Source organism: Pteronotus mesoamericanus, unplaced genomic scaffold, assembly GCF_021234165.1.
Source record: "Pteronotus mesoamericanus isolate MK-2021 breed Mesoamerican mustached bat unplaced genomic scaffold, CSHL_Meso_final scaffold_174, whole genome shotgun sequence".
In the NCBI taxonomy this organism is placed as follows: domain Eukaryota; kingdom Metazoa; phylum Chordata; class Mammalia; order Chiroptera; family Mormoopidae; genus Pteronotus; species Pteronotus mesoamericanus.
In genome coordinates, this window is record NW_026555309.1 from 16958636 (window position 1) to 16976321 (window position 17686).

A 17686-nucleotide genomic window follows, 5' to 3' on the forward strand; every position below is an offset into this window, starting at 1 on the left:
GTCCTCCAACTTTTTCCTTCTTTTTTTTAAGATTGTTTTGTCTATTTATGGTCTCTTGGGATGCCATATACATTTTAGGATGAGTTTTTTATTTCTTAAAAAATGACCTTGAGATTTTGTTTTTTAAAGATTTTATTTGTTTTTAGAGAGAAGGTAAGGGAGGGGGAAAGAGAGGGAGAAAAACATCAATGCACAAGAGACACATTGAGTGGGTGCCTCTCACATGCCCCAAACTAGGGACCTGGCCGACAACCCATCACATGCCCTGATTGGGAATCAAACCTGCGACCTTCTGGTTTGCAGTCTAGTGCTCAGTCCACTGAGCCACACCAGCCAGAGTGATGTCCATGGAATTTTTATAGGGAGTGTGTTGAATCTGCAGATCACCTTGGGTAATACTGACATTTTAACAATAAGTCTTTTAATCCATGAACATGCCAAGTGTTTTTATTTATTTACATTTTCTTTTATTGTTTTTTAGTAATATTTTGTAGTTTTCATTGCACAACTGTTTCACCCCCTTCCTTAAGTTATTTCCTAAGTATTGGTTTATTTTTTGGATGCTATTACAAATTGAATTATTTTCATGTATAAAATGTTCATTGTTTGTGTATAAAAATGCAACTAATTTTTTGTGTTGGCTTTATTTCTTGCTACTTTGCTAAATTTATTTATTAGTTCTAACCATTTTTCTTTGAAGCATTAGGGGTTTCTACATTAAGATACATTACCTGTGAAGAGAGATAATTTTACTTCTTCCTTTCTCACTTAGGTACCTTTTTTTTTCTTTTTTTTTTTCTGATTTCTGTCGTTAGAACTTACAGTTCTATGTTGAAGAGAAGTTGCAAAAGGGAGCATTATTGTCTTGTTCCTGATCTTAGAAGAAAAGTTCTTAGTTTTTTACCATTGAGTAAAAGACTTAATGGGCTTTATATATGACTTTAATTATGTTGAGGTAGTTTCCCTCTATTTCTACTTTGTTGAGTGTTTTCATATCAAAAGGGTCTTGAAATGTGTCACATGTTTTTCTTCATCAATTACGATGATCACATGGGTTTTCTCTTTTATTCTGGTAATGTGGTATATTACATTGGTTGATTTTTGTATGTTATACTATCCTTGCATTCCAGGAATAAATCTCACTTGCTCATGGTACATAATTATTTTAATATGCTCCTGAATTTTGCTTGCTAGTATTTTGTTGAGGATTTTCTTCATAAATGTTCATAAGGTATATTGTCTGCAGTTTCTTTTTCTTATAGTGCCTTTGGTTAGCTTTGGTATCAGGGTAATGCAGGCTTCATAAGATGAATTAGAAACAATAAAATTGTTACATGAAAAAAGGTTCTATGGTCAATTAAGTTTTAGAAATGCTTAGTCAAACATGTTTTCTTAACTATATTACTTCTCCAAGACTACCATAAGCTAATGCACTTCATGACCTCTCAAAATGGCAAAATAATGTCCAGTGTTTTACTGCTTTATTTAATCATGAAATCTTTCCCCCCTTACAAGGTTTTGTAGGCCTAATATTCTGTACAACACACATTGAAGACATCATTCTACAGTTTCTCCCTCAGTATTTAGTTGATGCTTTGCTTTAAAAATATTTTCTTCATGTTAAGAAAGAAATTAGCCATCCCCTGTTTTTCACATACTTTTAATCATTCAAGTGTATTTATTTTGTTTCCCTTCTGATAAAATGTGCTGTCTAGTTTGGTTAGACACTTTTAACAAACATAATATAGACTGAATAGCTTGTAAACCACAAACTTATTTCTCGTAATTCTGGAGTTCAGGAAGCCCAAGATTATGGTGCCAGCAGATTTTGTGTCAGTTGAAGGCCTGCTTCCTACACAGCTGGCTTTTTACAGTAACCTCACAAGGTGGAAGGGGTCAGGGATCTCTCTAGGGCCTGTTTTATAAGGGCACGGATCCCACTCAATAGAGGGACACACACATTTGATCTCTAGTATGTGCTATGAACTGTGTGTTCGGGTCTGTTTGAATAGGAGGATGTTAGGGCTCTGACAGTAATGAGAGAGTGGCAGAGTTTAATAGAGTTAATAGAAATGTAGGATATTTTTGAATGATAAGGCAGTAATCTGGGTTAGATAATATTTATTTATTTTTATTTTTTATTTTTTAAAAATCATGTTTATTCTATTATAGTTGTCTCAATTTTTCCCCCTTTGCCCTCCTTCACCCATCCTACCTGCCCCCCCTGCTCTCACAGTCAATTCCCACTCTGTTGTCCATGTCCATGGGTCATTCATACATGTTCTTTGTCTAGTCCCTTCCCCTTCTTTCCACCATTGTCCTCTTTCCCCATCCCCTCCGGTCACTTTCCATTTGCTCCCTGTTTCCATTCCTGTGGTATATTTTGTTGAATAGATTCTACTTTTAGGTGAGATCATATGGTATTTGTCTTTCACCAACTGGCTTATTTCACTTAGCATAATATTCTCCAGTTCCATCCATGTTGTGGCAAAAGGTAGGAGTTTTCTGTCTCTTTCTTTCTTTCTTTCTTTCTTTCTTTCTTTCTTTCTTTCTTTCTTTCTTTCTTTCTTTCTTTCTTTCTTTCTTTCTTTCTTTCTTTTCTTTCTCTCTTTCTTTCTTTCTTTCTTTCTTTCTTTCTTTCTTTCTTTCTTTCTTTCTTTCTTTCTTTCTTTCTTTCTTTCTTTCTCTCTCTCTTCTTTCCTGCTTAAATGCAGATTGATTTTATTTACTTATTTTTAATGTCAAAATCCATTATAAAATATTTTAAAATTCCAAGTATTATTCCTAGTAATGAAAAGCAAAGGCCTGCAACCAAGACTGCTCTATCCAGCAAGGCTCTCAATTAAAATAGAAGGCAAAATAAGGAGTTTCCCAGACAAAAGAAGGCTAAAAGAATACGCCTCCACCAAACCAGCATTGCAAAATATGGTAAAGAGATTGCTGTAAGAAGATGAAGGAAAAGAGTCTATGAATACCCAGTTCCTTTCTTAGTCACCAATACTTGATATTACCAATATTTTTAATACTTATTAGTCTGATTGTGACAATGATGTATTATTTTAATTGTTACTTTATTATTTGTTGAAACTAAGCCTGTTTTTGTATATTTCTTGCCTATTTCTATTAATTTTTAAAAGCTTTAAATGACTTTTTAGTACTCTTTATCCATTTTTTGATTAAATGTTTGTAGAATTTTTTCCCTAAAAAAACTATTAACCCTTTTTTAGATGTGTTGCAAATACTTTCCTCTTCTATTACTTTTCCTTTAACTTATTTTGTATGCATATTACTGTATAGTGTTAAATGTTTAATATAGTTATATGGGTTAGATAATATTTAAATACCTTTTAGTCCAATTAATCAGAATTTTTTCCCATTGGGGCTTAAACTGAGTACAAGATTTAATTCGTAATGTGGACCAAGCATTTTACTTGATAAAGTTACCATCTTCATTTACCAATGATTTTTACATTCTCCTATATCTTTGTCCTTATTATTGTTTTTTATTAAATAAGTTATTCATTTAAAATTTTTGTTATTCCAGGTTGTTTTCATTTTGCTTAATATATGGGTATGTAACATCTTCCTTTAAAAACAGAGACCAGAGGAGAGGGAGGATACCATAAGCGGGGTAAGAAGGAGAAGGGTCTAATCAAGCAACAGGTATAAACGACCCACGGACGTGGACAACAGGGTGGGGATTGACTGTGGAGTGGGCAGTGGGCGGTGAGCAGGGCCAGGGAGAGCAATGGGGAAAACTGGGACAACTGTAATAGAGCAACAATAAAAAAATTGTGAAGATTGGAGGGGAAGATAAGGGAAAAAGTTATAATGGAACATGTATAAGCTAGCAGAAATTGTAACTTATACAGAAGAACAAAATCAGAAACGAAAAACCTACCAAATATATTGTGTGAAGTGTACTTTGGGCTATAAAATATATAATGAAAACTAGTATTTATGTCATACTTTCCAGGTGGAAAAAATATTGTTTTCAAATATATTTTTAGATATTTTAAATTATCTTTTAAAATATTTTATTTCACAGGCAGTTAACTTCCTTATATCTTTGAACCTTCTTTACATTATGTTTTAGAGAAAGAAGCCAGAAGCCCTTCCTGTTTGCAGTGGATGTTAAGAATCAGTTTTATTTCTCTAAACATTTTGATTCAACTTTCTTCTTTCTCAAACTGTTGTGAAGGAAGTACACCTGATACTGTGCTTGTAATGGTCTCCTTACTGAGATCTGCATTGAACACAGTTCAGTTTTACTAATATGGAGTCCATTATCAATATAGAATAGATTTCAAGAATTTGACTTTTTAACTCCCTCTTCTGCTATTTCAACTGAATCATAGAAACTGGGAATGAAATTTAGTCCTACCTTCTCTCTCTGATCAGGCTTTTGTTAACCCGTGGGAGTTGGAAATATTTGAGTGTTTTCTTTTTGTGAAATATGATGTAAATGAATCTATTTGCTTTTGTGTTGTTAATGACAGTATAAATGTCTGGGATGAACTTACTTTTGTTCTTAATAACAGGGTAGAAGTCTAAAACAAATTTACACTTAAGATACTAGGTCTAAAAATTAATAAATTGCAATTTTTCTAAGTTATTTTCAAACTGACTTGTAACTCAAACATAATATTTCTAATAAATAGAATAATTGCTCTTTTAACCTAACTAATAAAGAAGTTTTTTAAAAAGCCCTCATAGGAACAAAAATATAACTTCAAAAGCTCACAATTCTTATAACCATTCCCACCTCTGGACCCTTTCTTTAGGAAATATTTCAAGGCCTCATTCTGTTGTGAATAACTTTTATTTTAGTCAGTGTATATGCCCTGGTGAAAACCTACATGTTCCTCAGTAGGAATACGTAATTACCCTCTTGTGGGATATTTAGCGTATAAGCTGACACTCAATTCCCAGAGTTGGTTGAGCTTTGCAAATTTTGAAATGCTCAGAAACATAAAGGTATAAAATACACCTTTTATAAAGAGCTAGTCAGAAGTGACTAGCATTAAAGGAGTTTGATATATGGTAATCAGGTGGGAAATTTTAAACTTATTTGTTTAAACATTACACTTATTTTATGTAGCTAGAAAATATTCAGCTGACTTCAAATTATGTCACTTTACACAAGATACACAAAAAATATTAATGAAATTGGAAAAACTTATTTAAGACTTACATTTTATCTGTTCATTTAATACTTGGGTATACTATCTGGCAAGCACAGAATCCACAGGCTTTGTTTTCATATATCCTGTCTTCCAGGTCCATGGAAACATTTTTTTTTTTAATGAAAAGACACCAAGCTTTTCTTATTAAAGAGAAATCTGAAACCTTAACACTCTTACTTTCATATTTTATGGTAGAGGTTTTATTGGAATATAATTAACATACCAAAATATTTACCCCTTTAGCATTCACAATTTGATGGTTTTAAGTATATCCACAGAGTGGTGTAACCACCAACACTACCTAATTTTAGAATATTTCCCTCATCCTAAAATGAAACCCCATACCTATTGGCATTCACTCCGCATTGGACTCCCCTACCATGCTAGTTCTAGGCAACTTAAAATTTTCTTCCTACCTCTGTGGATTTGACTGCTCCAGACATATCATATAAGAAGGAATCTTATAATACATGGTCTTTTGTGACTGGCTTCTTTCACTTTGGATAATGTTTTTAAGGTTTATCTATGTTGTAGCATGTATAAGAACATCATTTCTTAATTTTTCTTGATTTTCTTGATTTTTAACTTTTATTTTTCAGTTACTTCTTAATTCAATAATATTTTGTATTATTTTGGGGTGTACAGCATAGTGGTTAGACAATTATGTACCTTACAAAGTGTTCCTATATTTCCAATACCCAAATGGTACCATACATAGTTTTTGCAATATTATTGACTAAATTCCCTAAGTTGAACTTTATGTCTCCATGACTATTTTGTAACAACCAATTTGTACTTCTTAATACCTTCACATTTTCACCCAGCCTCCTAACCCCGTTCCCTTCTGACAATTATAAGTTTGTTCTCTGTATCTATGAGTCTGTTTCTATTTTGTGTGTTCATTTATTTTGTTCTTTAGATTCCTCCCACATATAAATGGAGTCATATGGCAATTGTGTTTCTTTCTGACTTATTTCACTTAGCATAATGTTCTCTGGGTCCATCCATGTTGTTGCAAATGATAAGATTTCATTATTTTTTATGGCCAAGTGTATGCCATTGTATATGTGTCTCATATCTTCTTTATTCAATTGTCTACTGAAGGACATTGAGGTTGCTTCCATATTTTGGCTATTGTAAATAATTCTGTGATGAACACATGGATGTATGTATCTTCTCAAATTTGTTTTGGATTTCTTTAGGTAGAATATTATTTCTTTATTGCCGATTAATATTCTTTGTGTGGTATACCACATTTTGTTTTTCCATTCATCAGTTGATGGACATTAGGGTTGTTTTGACCTTTTGACTATTATGAATACTGCTACAAACATTCGTGTGCAAATTTTTGTGTGAACATATATTTTCATTTATCTTGAGTAGATACCTAGGAGTAGAATTGCTGGTTCCTATGGTAACTATATGTTTAGCTTTTTAAGGAACTCTCAATCCATTTTTTAAAGTGACTACACCATTTTACATTTCCACTAATAATGTGCAAGTGTTCAAATTTCTTGACATGCTTACCAATGCTTGTTTTTATCCGTCTTTTTAATGACAGCGATCCTAGTGGGTGTGAAGTGACATTTCATTGTGGTTTTGATTTGCATTTCCCTTATGGAGAAAACCTATTCAAATTCTCTCTCTGTTTTTGAATTAAGAGCTCTTAGTAAAAGTGCCTTATCAAATACATGATTTGTAAATATTTTTTTTCTATGTTGTAGGCTCTCTTTTCACTTTCTGATGATGTCTTTTGAAATACAAAAGTTTATAATTTTGATAGTTCAATTTATCCAATTTTACTTTTGTTGCATATCATTTTGGTGGTGTAGCTAAAAGGGACTTTATGTACTAAAGGTCACGACATTTTATAACTTAACTCTTACATTTAGTTTGTGATTCATTTGAATTAATTTTTGTGTATGTTTTAATATAAGAGTACACCTTCTTTTGCATGTGACTATTTGCTTGGTTCCAGATATTCGTTGAAAATGTTCTTTTATTTCTATTGAATAATGTTGGCACCCTCGTTAAAATGAGTTGCCTATTATTATAAAGGTTTATTTCTGGACTCAGTTCTACTATCTATGTTTCCTATTAGTAGTACCACACCCTCTTACCATAGATTTGTAGTAAGTTTTAATATTTGGAAAAATGAGTCTGCTAGCTTTGTTTTGATTTATTTTTGAGTATTAAATCAACTTCATATTTCTAGGATAAATCTAACTTCATCATGGTGAATAATCCTTTTCATATGTTCATATGTTGCTGGCATCAGTTTCCTTAGATTTTCTTGAGGATTTTTTGAATTTATGTTCATAGGAGATATTGTTCTATAGTTTTCTCTTCTTGTGATATCTGATAGTGACCTTACAGAATGAGTTGGGAAGTATTCCCTCATATTTTTTGGAAAAGTTTTAAAGAATTGGTGTTAATCTTCAAGTGCATTTATTTTGATTTATATGGTTTTCTTTATAATTTACCCTTTGCTATTGTTCAATCGCAGATGGGTCAGGAAGGTGCTATTTGTACTGATCATTCTCTGCGGGGCAGTTGACAGTGAAAGTACAGGACTCCAAATAAAACTATTGACTCTTCCTTCTGCCTTCTTCTAGTAAACAGGGCCCCATAAGTCTATCACTGGGAGACACAGTTAGCAGCAAAAACAAATTATAGGACTTTTATATCTTGAATTCAGAACCACAGTTGGAAGATGCCTTTCAGTGCCATTTTCCTCACCACGGGTGCATGCCCAGCTCACTGTCCCCTCTTTGAGAACACTTATGTGTAACTTGTTACTACAGATTTGTTTAAAACATTATTTAAAGAGCCTATTCAAAAGTGTTACATGAACCTCTTCTTGAAAAAGAGAGTCTGAGAACAGGGAGATTTTGCTAAATCTCAGACATCATGGCAGGTAATATGAATAATAAAAGCTTAGATTGCCTTCCTGCATGTTTCGAAGGACTTTTGGTCATTAATCACTCTACCATTTCAGTGGGAAAAATTAGCACTGAAGAAATAATAACAACTGATGTTTACTGAATAATTACTGTGTGCCAAACCTTGTTTTAAATCCTTTGCATATTCTATCTCTTTTATTCCTCATAGCAATCTAATGCGGTCAATACTAGTACTCCCTTCCACTTCACAGAGGTGGAAACTCAGAAGCAGACAGGTAATCTAAGTGTCTTGGTGTTAGGCAGGTAGAGAATGGTAGAGCCAGGAGCTGATCTAGGTTATGTGACTCTATAACCCCCCTCCAAAGCATAAGTTAGAGCAGATTCAGGCATATTTCACGGCAGGGATTCCAATTCAGGGTTTCTGTCTTATGTCTTGAATTTATTAGTCATTTGTCTTTCTCTTGATAAAGGATAACATACTCAGTCAACATTTAAGAAATATTCGTAAAAGGTGTTCTCAGATGCTGCTAAGGACTTGAGATTACACAGTCTTAATAGGAATAATGTAAGGAACAAGTTAATAAAATAAATATTTAACATTTACTGAGTGCTTACTATGTTCCAAAGTGATTTACTTGTAAAAATTAAATAAATGTGTAAAATAACTCTATGAAGTAGGTATTATTATTATCACCTCCATTTCTAAATGAAACCACTAAGGTGAACATATTTAACTTGCCCAAGGTTAATTAGCAATAACTGGCAGAGCCCAGATTTGAACCCAGAAAGTTTTGCTCCCAGGCCTGTTCCTAATCATTGTTATGCAGTTTCTCTAAGTAAGTTAACAGTTATCTGACATATGGTCACAACAGTACTTTCATACCAAAAAATCAATGATAATGGATTATTGTGTTTATGCATGTGAAAATTGGAGTCAGTTTTATGGGAGAGAAATATATTTTGGCTAAAAGGGGGAGGCAAGCTGTTTTGTAAATATGAGACAATCTGAAACAATTATGAAAAATTATTTTATTTTTAATTTTTATTTATTGATTTTTTTAGAGAGAGAGGAAGAGATGGAGAGATAAACATCTACTTGTTGTTCCACTTATTTATGCATTTATTGGTTGATTCTTGTATGTGCCCTGACTGGGGATTAAACCTGCAATCTTGGCATTTCAGGACTACACTCTAACCAACTGAACTACCCTGGCATTGCCAAGAAAAATTAATTTTAAAAGGGAGGCTCTTAGCTTGTGCTTTGACAGAAGATGGGAATAGATCATACGATGAAGTGTGCACTCAGAAGCTGTGCCTGCCTGGTTCTGAGGGAGTCGTAGTTGGGGAGGGGAAAAAGGGACAGTTGGAAAGAGCAATTTTAGAAAATATGTTTGATAAACTTGATTAGCACATAGACGTTGAATCAATAGATTACTATAAACTTCACTTACAAGTTTCTAGTAATGTAAGAAGCATCTAGAAATTAGCAGGAGAAAGTTGACCTGTTGGGGTAATATTTTTCTCCTTTAGAGCCAAAAGTATAATAGTTTTCTTTTTCTTCTTCTTTTTTTATAGCAGTGCAATTAGGTACTTGGTTTTATTCAGCAGTTTTCTTCATGGGAACACAAACATTTCCTATTGTGCCTCAGTTTTCTGCAAAGTGTTCTACCACCAATTTAAGGGGTGATATTCGGATCTCAGTGTGTCAGTGGGAAGAGAGTAGCCCCAGAGCAAGTCAGTGACGAGAGAACTGGGTGTATCTGGACCAGTTCTTTTCCAGATATGTGGGTCTTCTGGTCTGCAGCCTTGATGGACTTCAGAGCTCCCTTTTTCTCCTGGAACCCATGTGTTTGCCTCTTTTTTACATGAAAAAAAGATGTGAAAAAGATGTTTACTATGTTTACATCAAAAGCAAATGAAACTATTGCCCACTTATCCTATTCCTCATATACAAACAAAAATTGATGAAAGTCGAATGTCAGATACAGACACTTAAAACAATACTTGTGGTTTATTTCTACCTTTAAGGTAACCTGGTGGCTTATTTTCTCAAGCCCTCACACAGGTGTTCAGGAATACCAGGATGGCGTGCCAAAAATCCCCACAGCCTGTATTACTGTGGAAGATGCAGAAATGATGTCAAGAATGGTTTCTCGTGGGAGCAGAATTGTCATTCAGCTGAAGATGGGAGCAAAGAATTATGCAGATGCTGATTCCTTCAACACTGTAGCAGAGATCATTGGTAGCAAGTATCCGGAGCAGGTGAGTGAAAGAGGCAATAGGTTGTCTGGGAATAGGAAGTGGTGTTCAAGGGTTAACATGAGTCTGCAGAGATGGTCCTTGTAGACTCATTAACTGTATACGCTTTAAATATGTACATATATTTATATTTATATATTCATTCCATCAAAAGTTTTACTGCAGTGACTGGAAGAAAGAAGGACTGATTGAAGGGTAGAATAGGATACATGGTGTGGAAATTCAACCTCTGACTAGCTGAGGGCAAAATTGTACATATTTGTTGTATTCATTCCATTTGGAACCAGCTAGGCATTTGAGAACATGTCAATAGCTAATAGTTATTGTGCTTATTATGTGAATTATCTTATTTGGTCCTTTCAAGGTTCGGAAGTAGGACTATTTTTTTTTTTTAATTTCATAGGTAAGGAAACTAACACAGAGGGAAATACTTGCTTAAGGTCCATACAACTAGTAAGTGGCTGAGAAAGGACTCAAACCCAGGACCTTATGAATATTAAATCAAGCTTTAAACTACAGTTTATGTGCAATATTCAGAGCTTTTTTTTAAGTTTGAAAATTAAATAGTCCTAGAGGAAGGTCCAGACTGTATACTAGTTGTAGGTTAAATAACTTTGGCAAGTAACTTACTCTGAGTCTTAGAGAACTATCTGTAAAGAAGAGGATGGTGTATATAAGTAAGGATTAGTGTGAGAGTTAGGTCAGATAATTCAAATCAAATATCCTAGTATGGTGTTTGATACATACCAGGCACTCAATGAATGTGAGTTTACTTTATATGGCATGAAGTGTACAAAAAACATTTTTATAAGGTATCTGTTTCTAATTTACTTTATTGGTAGTTAATGAAATTCTGAAAATAGCTTCATATTATTTTAAGTGTACTATGTAAAATTATCTTCATTTAATAAATTAAAAACAAAGTTATCCAGGAATTTCAGACTTGTATTTTGATTAGGGAGATCAGTTGTATGAAGAAACAGTGAATAGTAATAGAGTTTGGGGATGGAAAAACAACCCTCTGCACATGTCTTGACTCAGGGCCTCTTGCATATTTGTTTTGGGTTCAGGACTCTTTTCTCCTTTCCAAAATTACCTGCTTCCTGGGTTTAGACATGAATCAATTAATCCTGGGGTTGTAGCCACAGGGATAATAGAAGAGCAAGATCTCAGTAGGCCCACAGGGAGTCAAATGGCTAAAGAGAAATTATATTTCAAATACTGAGAAAACAGAGATCCAAGATGGTGGCGGACTAGGTGAATGTTACACTCACCTCTTTCTAGGACCAAACTGAAATTACAACTAAAATATAGCAAAATCAACTAAAATATAGAACAATCAACTGAAGACCAACTGAATAGAAATCTTATAAACAAGAATTTACAGAAGAAGCCACATTGAGACTGGTGGGAAGGGTAGAGATGTGAAAAGGGCTGGTCCTACTCCCACAGGTGGTGGCTGATATTCTGGAGGAAAACTCAGCTGCCAAGGTTCCCCCAAGGAGCTGGGATCTCATCGCCAAGCCAGGATCCCCAGCCCAGACCACCAGAGACAGGAAGAGGTGCACACATTATCTCTGACTGTGATAATCAGTGGGGATTCTGTCTACCAGGAAGACAGAGGAGTCTTCTAGAGACACAGGCATCATCCTAAAGGGCCAACACACAAAATCTTGTTTACATTCCCTCACCGTGTGCTCCAGGCAAGAGAGGGTGGAGTAGAATGAAGTAGAAGGAGGAGAGGCTGGGGTTTGTAGCTCTGGAGAGAGAGCTGAGGAGACAGCTCCTGGGATCCCTGTGCTGAGTCACTCTTCCACACTGCAGACACCACCTTTCTTGGGTGGATCATGCCCCTCCTTATGGCATCAGCTTGGGGGAATGCAATATCCCAACACTCTGGACTCTCTCTCTCACCCCACCCTGTGTAACTTATGCCCTGGGCCATGGCGTAGAGGTCTGTGCAGACCCAGGGGTTGTCAGAGACTGAGTGGTGTGGCTTTGGGGCTGGGGCCATTCCCCTGCTTTCCCATGAACCTCAGTGGCACATCCTCTTCAATGAAGTTCTTCTAGCCCCACTCTCCAGGCTCTAGGTGGTCCCACCATTTTGACTCCTGGTGGCCCTGCCTTGCTAAGGTCGGGGCAGAATCCCAGACAGACTGGGTTGTATGGGTCTGGGTTGAAGGCCACTCCTCTCATGTTCCTCCAAGCCTGACCGGCACCCCTGTCTAATGGAAATCTACTAGCCTCACCCTGTTGACTTCCAGCATCCCCACCCTGTAGAGCTAGAGCTCCGGGCAGAATCTTGGACACACTGAGTTGTCATTTTTTTCCTTGCATGTCTGATCAGTACAGACCCATCCCTTCATGAGGCCAAATCTTGGTCTCTCTGGGCTTAATAAACTCTGCTGGCCTCATTGTGATGACTCCCTGAGATCCTGCCTCACCACAAAGGTCTGCAAGAAACCAGCAGGTGGCAACTAGGACATTTGCTGAGTGGCTCCAGACCAAGCAGTAGCACTGAGTTTAAACCTGTATCAGTCTGGTGAACACCACTTGCCCCTACCTGGTGACTCACTGAGAATCTATCTCTTGCAACTGGAGTACCATCAGAGGGTGCTCTTTCAGTGACTGAGCCTATCAGGCAGCTGACAGGTGGAGGCAGGCAGAGAGATCTCAGGGTGCCATGGGACTTTTGCTGACATGCTCCTGGGCCCAATGCTGGTAAAAGCCAGCCTTAGGGCACAGCTTGGTCCTTCCTGTACATACCCAGGCCCAGCAGAGGCAGTCACAAACTGTGGATCTCTTTGTAGCTCCAAAAAGGTTGCCCAGGGTCAGTCACAGGCACTATTTGACATTATACTGCACCAGAGGCCCTCCCAAGAGTCTGCAGAACCAACACACCCTGTGATCACCTTCAGAAAACAGAGTAGGATCCAATTAGCTTCACAAGCATCATATCCAAAGGGAGATCTCAGCAGGTACCAGACCCTGCTGAGGCAAATTCTGCTTTGTGTGGCCAGCACCTGCACAGTGGCTCATACACTTTGGTCAGAGTTAGTCCTCACAGTCAGCCAACCTGAGGGTTGACCCCATACCTAAACAGGCCAATAGCAATCAAAACTCAATTATAACAGAAGGGCTTATGTAACCCACACAAGGGACATTCCTGGAACACCCAATTCAGGTGATCAAGGAAATTATTCCACTTGGTCCCACAGGACACCTACTACATAAGGACACCCTACCAAGACTAGAGGTCATATCAGATCTACCTATTACATAGACACAAACACAAAGAGACATCCAAAACAAAGAGATGAAGAAACATGCCCCAAATGAAAGAACAGGAGAAATCTCCAGAAAAGGAGCTAAATGAAATGGAGGCAAGCAATTTACCAGCTGTAGCATCCAAAAAAATGGTTATAAGGATGCTCAAGGAACTTAGTAAAAACTTCAACAAAGAGATAGCAAGTATTAAAAAGGAAGTAGGAACCATAAAAAAGAAATAATCAGAGATGAAAAATACAATATCTGAAATAAAGAATATATTAGAGGGAATAATAGTGGGTGTACTTTAAGAAGAAGAGGGAAAAGAAAAAAAAACAGAGGAACATAGTTATAAAGAATAAAATGGCAATAAATATATACCTATCAATAATTACTTTAAATGTAAATAGCTTAAATGCTCCAATCAAAAGATATTGGGTAGCAGAATGGATAAGAAAACAAGACCCATATGCTGTCTACAAGAGACTAACCTCAGAATGAAAGATACACACAGACTAAAAGTAAAGGGTAGGAAAAAGATATTTCATACAAATGGAAATGATAACATAAAAAAGCTGGGATAGAAATACTTATATCAGACAAAATAGACAAAATAAACATCATAATGAAGTCCATAACAATAGACAAAGAAGGACATTACATAATGCTAAAGGGATCAATTCCAACAAGAGCATATAACCCTTGTAAATATTTATGCACCCTACATAGGAGCACCTAAATATATAAAGAAAATCTTGAAGGACATAAAGGTAGGAACGACCGTAATGCAGTCATAGTTTGGGATTTTAGCATCCCATCGACATCATTGATAGATCTTCCAGACAGAAAATCAATAAGGAGACAGTGGCCTTAATAACACACTAGATCAGATGGATTTAATTGATATCTCCAGAGCGTTTTACACCCAAGTAGCAGAGTACACTTTCTTTTCAAGTGTACATGGAACATTTTATAGGATACATCACACGTTAGGACCAAAAAATGAGTCTCAATAAACTTAAGATTGAAATCATATCAAGTATCTTCTCTGACCATAATGATATGAAACTAGAATAATCAATCGCAAGAAAAAAAACCCCTGAATAACACAAACATGTGAAAACTAAATAACATGTTACTAAATAAAGAATGGGTTAAGAATGAGATCAAGAGAGAAATCAAAAGATACCTGGAAACAAATGAAAATAGGAACACAACCCAAAATCTAGTGGACACAGTGAAAGCAGTCCAAACAGGGAAATTCAGCATTACAGACCTACCTCAAGAAACAAGAAAGCTCTCAAATAAACAATTTAATTCTACACTTAAAGGAACTAGAAAAAGAAGAAGAACAAATAAAGCCCAAAGTGAGTAGAAGGAAGTCAATAATTATCAGAACAGATATAAATGAAATAAAGTCTAAAAAAATAATAGAAAAGATTATTGAAACCAAGGGCTTATTCTTTGAAAAGATCAGTGAGACCAACAAATCTTTAACCAGGCTCATCAAGAAAAAGAGGGAAATCCCAAATAAGTAAAATCAGAAATGAAAGAGAAGTAACAGCTGGTTCCACAGAAATATGAGGGAATTGTAAGAAAACAACTATATGCCAACAAACTGGACAATCTGGATCTAATGGATAAATTCCTATAAACATACAATCTTTCAAAATTGAATCAGAAAGAATCAGAAAGTCTGAATAGACCAATTACAACTAATGAAATTGAAGCAGTGATAATAATATTATTATTAATATTAATAAACTCCCCACAAATGAAAGTCCTAGACCAGATGGCTTCACAGAGGCATTTTACCAAATATTCAAAGAAGAACTCACACCTATCCTTTTCAGACTATTTCAAAAAATTCAAGAGGAGGCAAGACTTCCAAGCTTTATTTTACAAGGCCAGTATTATCCTAATTCCAAAACCAGGTAAAGAAACTATGAAAAAAGGAAATTACAGACAAATATCCCTCATAAACATAGATGCTAAAATCCTCAACAAAATATTAGCAAATCAGATCCAGCAATACATTAAAAGATCATCCACTATAGTCAAGTGGGCTTTATTTTGGTGAGGCAAGGTTGGTACAATGTCCGCAAATCAATAAATGTGATATATCACATAAACAAAATGGAAGATAAAAATCATATGATGAAAAGTATTTGATAAAATCCAGTACCCATTTATGATACAAACTCTCAGTGAAGTGGGATTAGAGGGAACATACCTGAACACAATATAGGCCATATATGACAAAGCCACAGCCAATATCACACTCAATGAACAAAAACTAAAAGCATTTCCCTCAAGATTAGGAACAGGACAGGGATGTCTGCCTTCACCACTCTTATTCAACATAGTCCTGGAAGTCCTCGCCAAAGCAACTAGACAATAGGAAGAAATAAAAGTCCTGCAAATTGAAAAGGAAAAAAGGAAAACTGTCATTATTTGCAGATGACATGATACAGTATGTAGAGAACTCTAGCAATTCCACAAAAAAAAAACCAAACAACTATTGGAACTGATAAATGAACTCAATAAAGTAGCAGGACACAAAATAAATATCCAGAAATCAGTTGCATTTTCATTAACCAATAATTAACTATCAGAAAAGGAAATGGAAAACAATTCCATTTACAATTGCATAAAAAATAATACCTTGGAATAAATTTAACCAAGGAGGTAAAAGTCCTGTAGTGAAGAAAGAAATTGAGAAAGGTACAAATAAGTGGAATCATACACCATGTTCATGGATGGGGATAATTAACATCATTAGAATGTCTACGCTACCTCTCAGCACGGTTATTAAACTAATTATTTTTCATTCTCTCTTCTTTATCACTGTCCTATAGCCATGTCCTAAATCCTATTCAGTCCATGTTCAGCATATGTTTTTAAAAAAATGGGTCATTGCCTTGCCTTTTCTGTCATTATTGTCTTAATTCAGATTCTTGCTATTTCCCTACTGATTGTTTTCTTCTGATTTCTCCCTTAGTCCTGTGTTTTCACAACGCAGCTCAGTTTCCCGTTACGACAGTGATCTGCGTGGCCTTTCCCTGCTGTCAGGCCCTTCTCCTGTTCCCTGTGCAAAGGCTCTGATAAAGATAAACATTGGGGTGCATAATCAGGGGCGAGCAAAAGAGACAAAGAGGGAGGTGAGTTTGGAAGGGTTAAGTAGGAGGCAATTATAGTTAAGAGGAAATTATGTAGTAACATTTATAATTGAGCAGAAAATGGGAGTGAAGAAAGAGGGAAAGGAAATGTATGACAGATCCAAATGCCAACTAAGAATTATTCTTTCATTGGCCAATGAGGGAGTTCAACCCTCCTAAATTCTGGCAAACTTCTCTGAGATCATTCAACTATATTTTCTAATTATCAGTAATGCTTACAGTGACATAAACATTGGTATTGATAGTTTAGGTTGACTAACTCATCTCTGACACATCCTTGCTACCCTACTTCATGTTATACTAAATAATAGTGCTAAATACTGCTGAGCAGATTAGTTGCATTGGAAATTGTTTCTCAAAAAGAAATTGTTATATAGAAATTATCATTATTCTGCCTGCAGGTTGAACCTCCTGGGTGACCTGAAGGTGGACTAACAATCATGCTCCGACTGATAAACACTATTTATTGCTAACACCCAGCACAACCCATTACATGTCATTATTCACAACACTTTAATGAAAGGAAAGCAATTAGCACATAAAGAATTCTTTTGATATGCCCTGGGACTAAAGAAAAGGCGTGGTGAATTTTAGCCCTGGAAAGGTATATATGTGATTGATGAAGGGTTAACGGATTTCAAAACTCTATTGCATAATCAAGCCGTAAGCTTGGACTGAGTTAACCACAGGCTTTTAAAAAATGCCAATAATACAAAAAGTTTGTTGAGTTTCATTATGTGAAATGGCAGAGTAGAGGTATTACACACATGGCCCTCTTCCTATAGAAGCCACAGGGTTACATTTTGACCTGCTCCAAGCCTCAAATTCTCTCTCCACTTGACCTCTTCAGAAACTGCTTCTCTGTGATTTGGGCACATTTTGGAGGGGTCAG

General features: G+C 35.7%; 1 protein-coding gene across 2 annotated transcripts in view; it reads left to right on the forward strand.

Annotated features, from left to right (window-relative positions):
- CPQ (carboxypeptidase Q) overlaps positions 1-17686 on the forward strand; it is a 409746-nt gene that overhangs the window by 167696 nt on the left and 224364 nt on the right. For both annotated transcript variants that reach the window (XM_054590297.1, XM_054590299.1), the window contains exon 4: positions 10144-10351. In XM_054590297.1, the coding sequence (XP_054446272.1) occupies positions 10144-10351 (208 nt within the window). The remainder of the gene's footprint in view (positions 1-10143; positions 10352-17686) is intronic.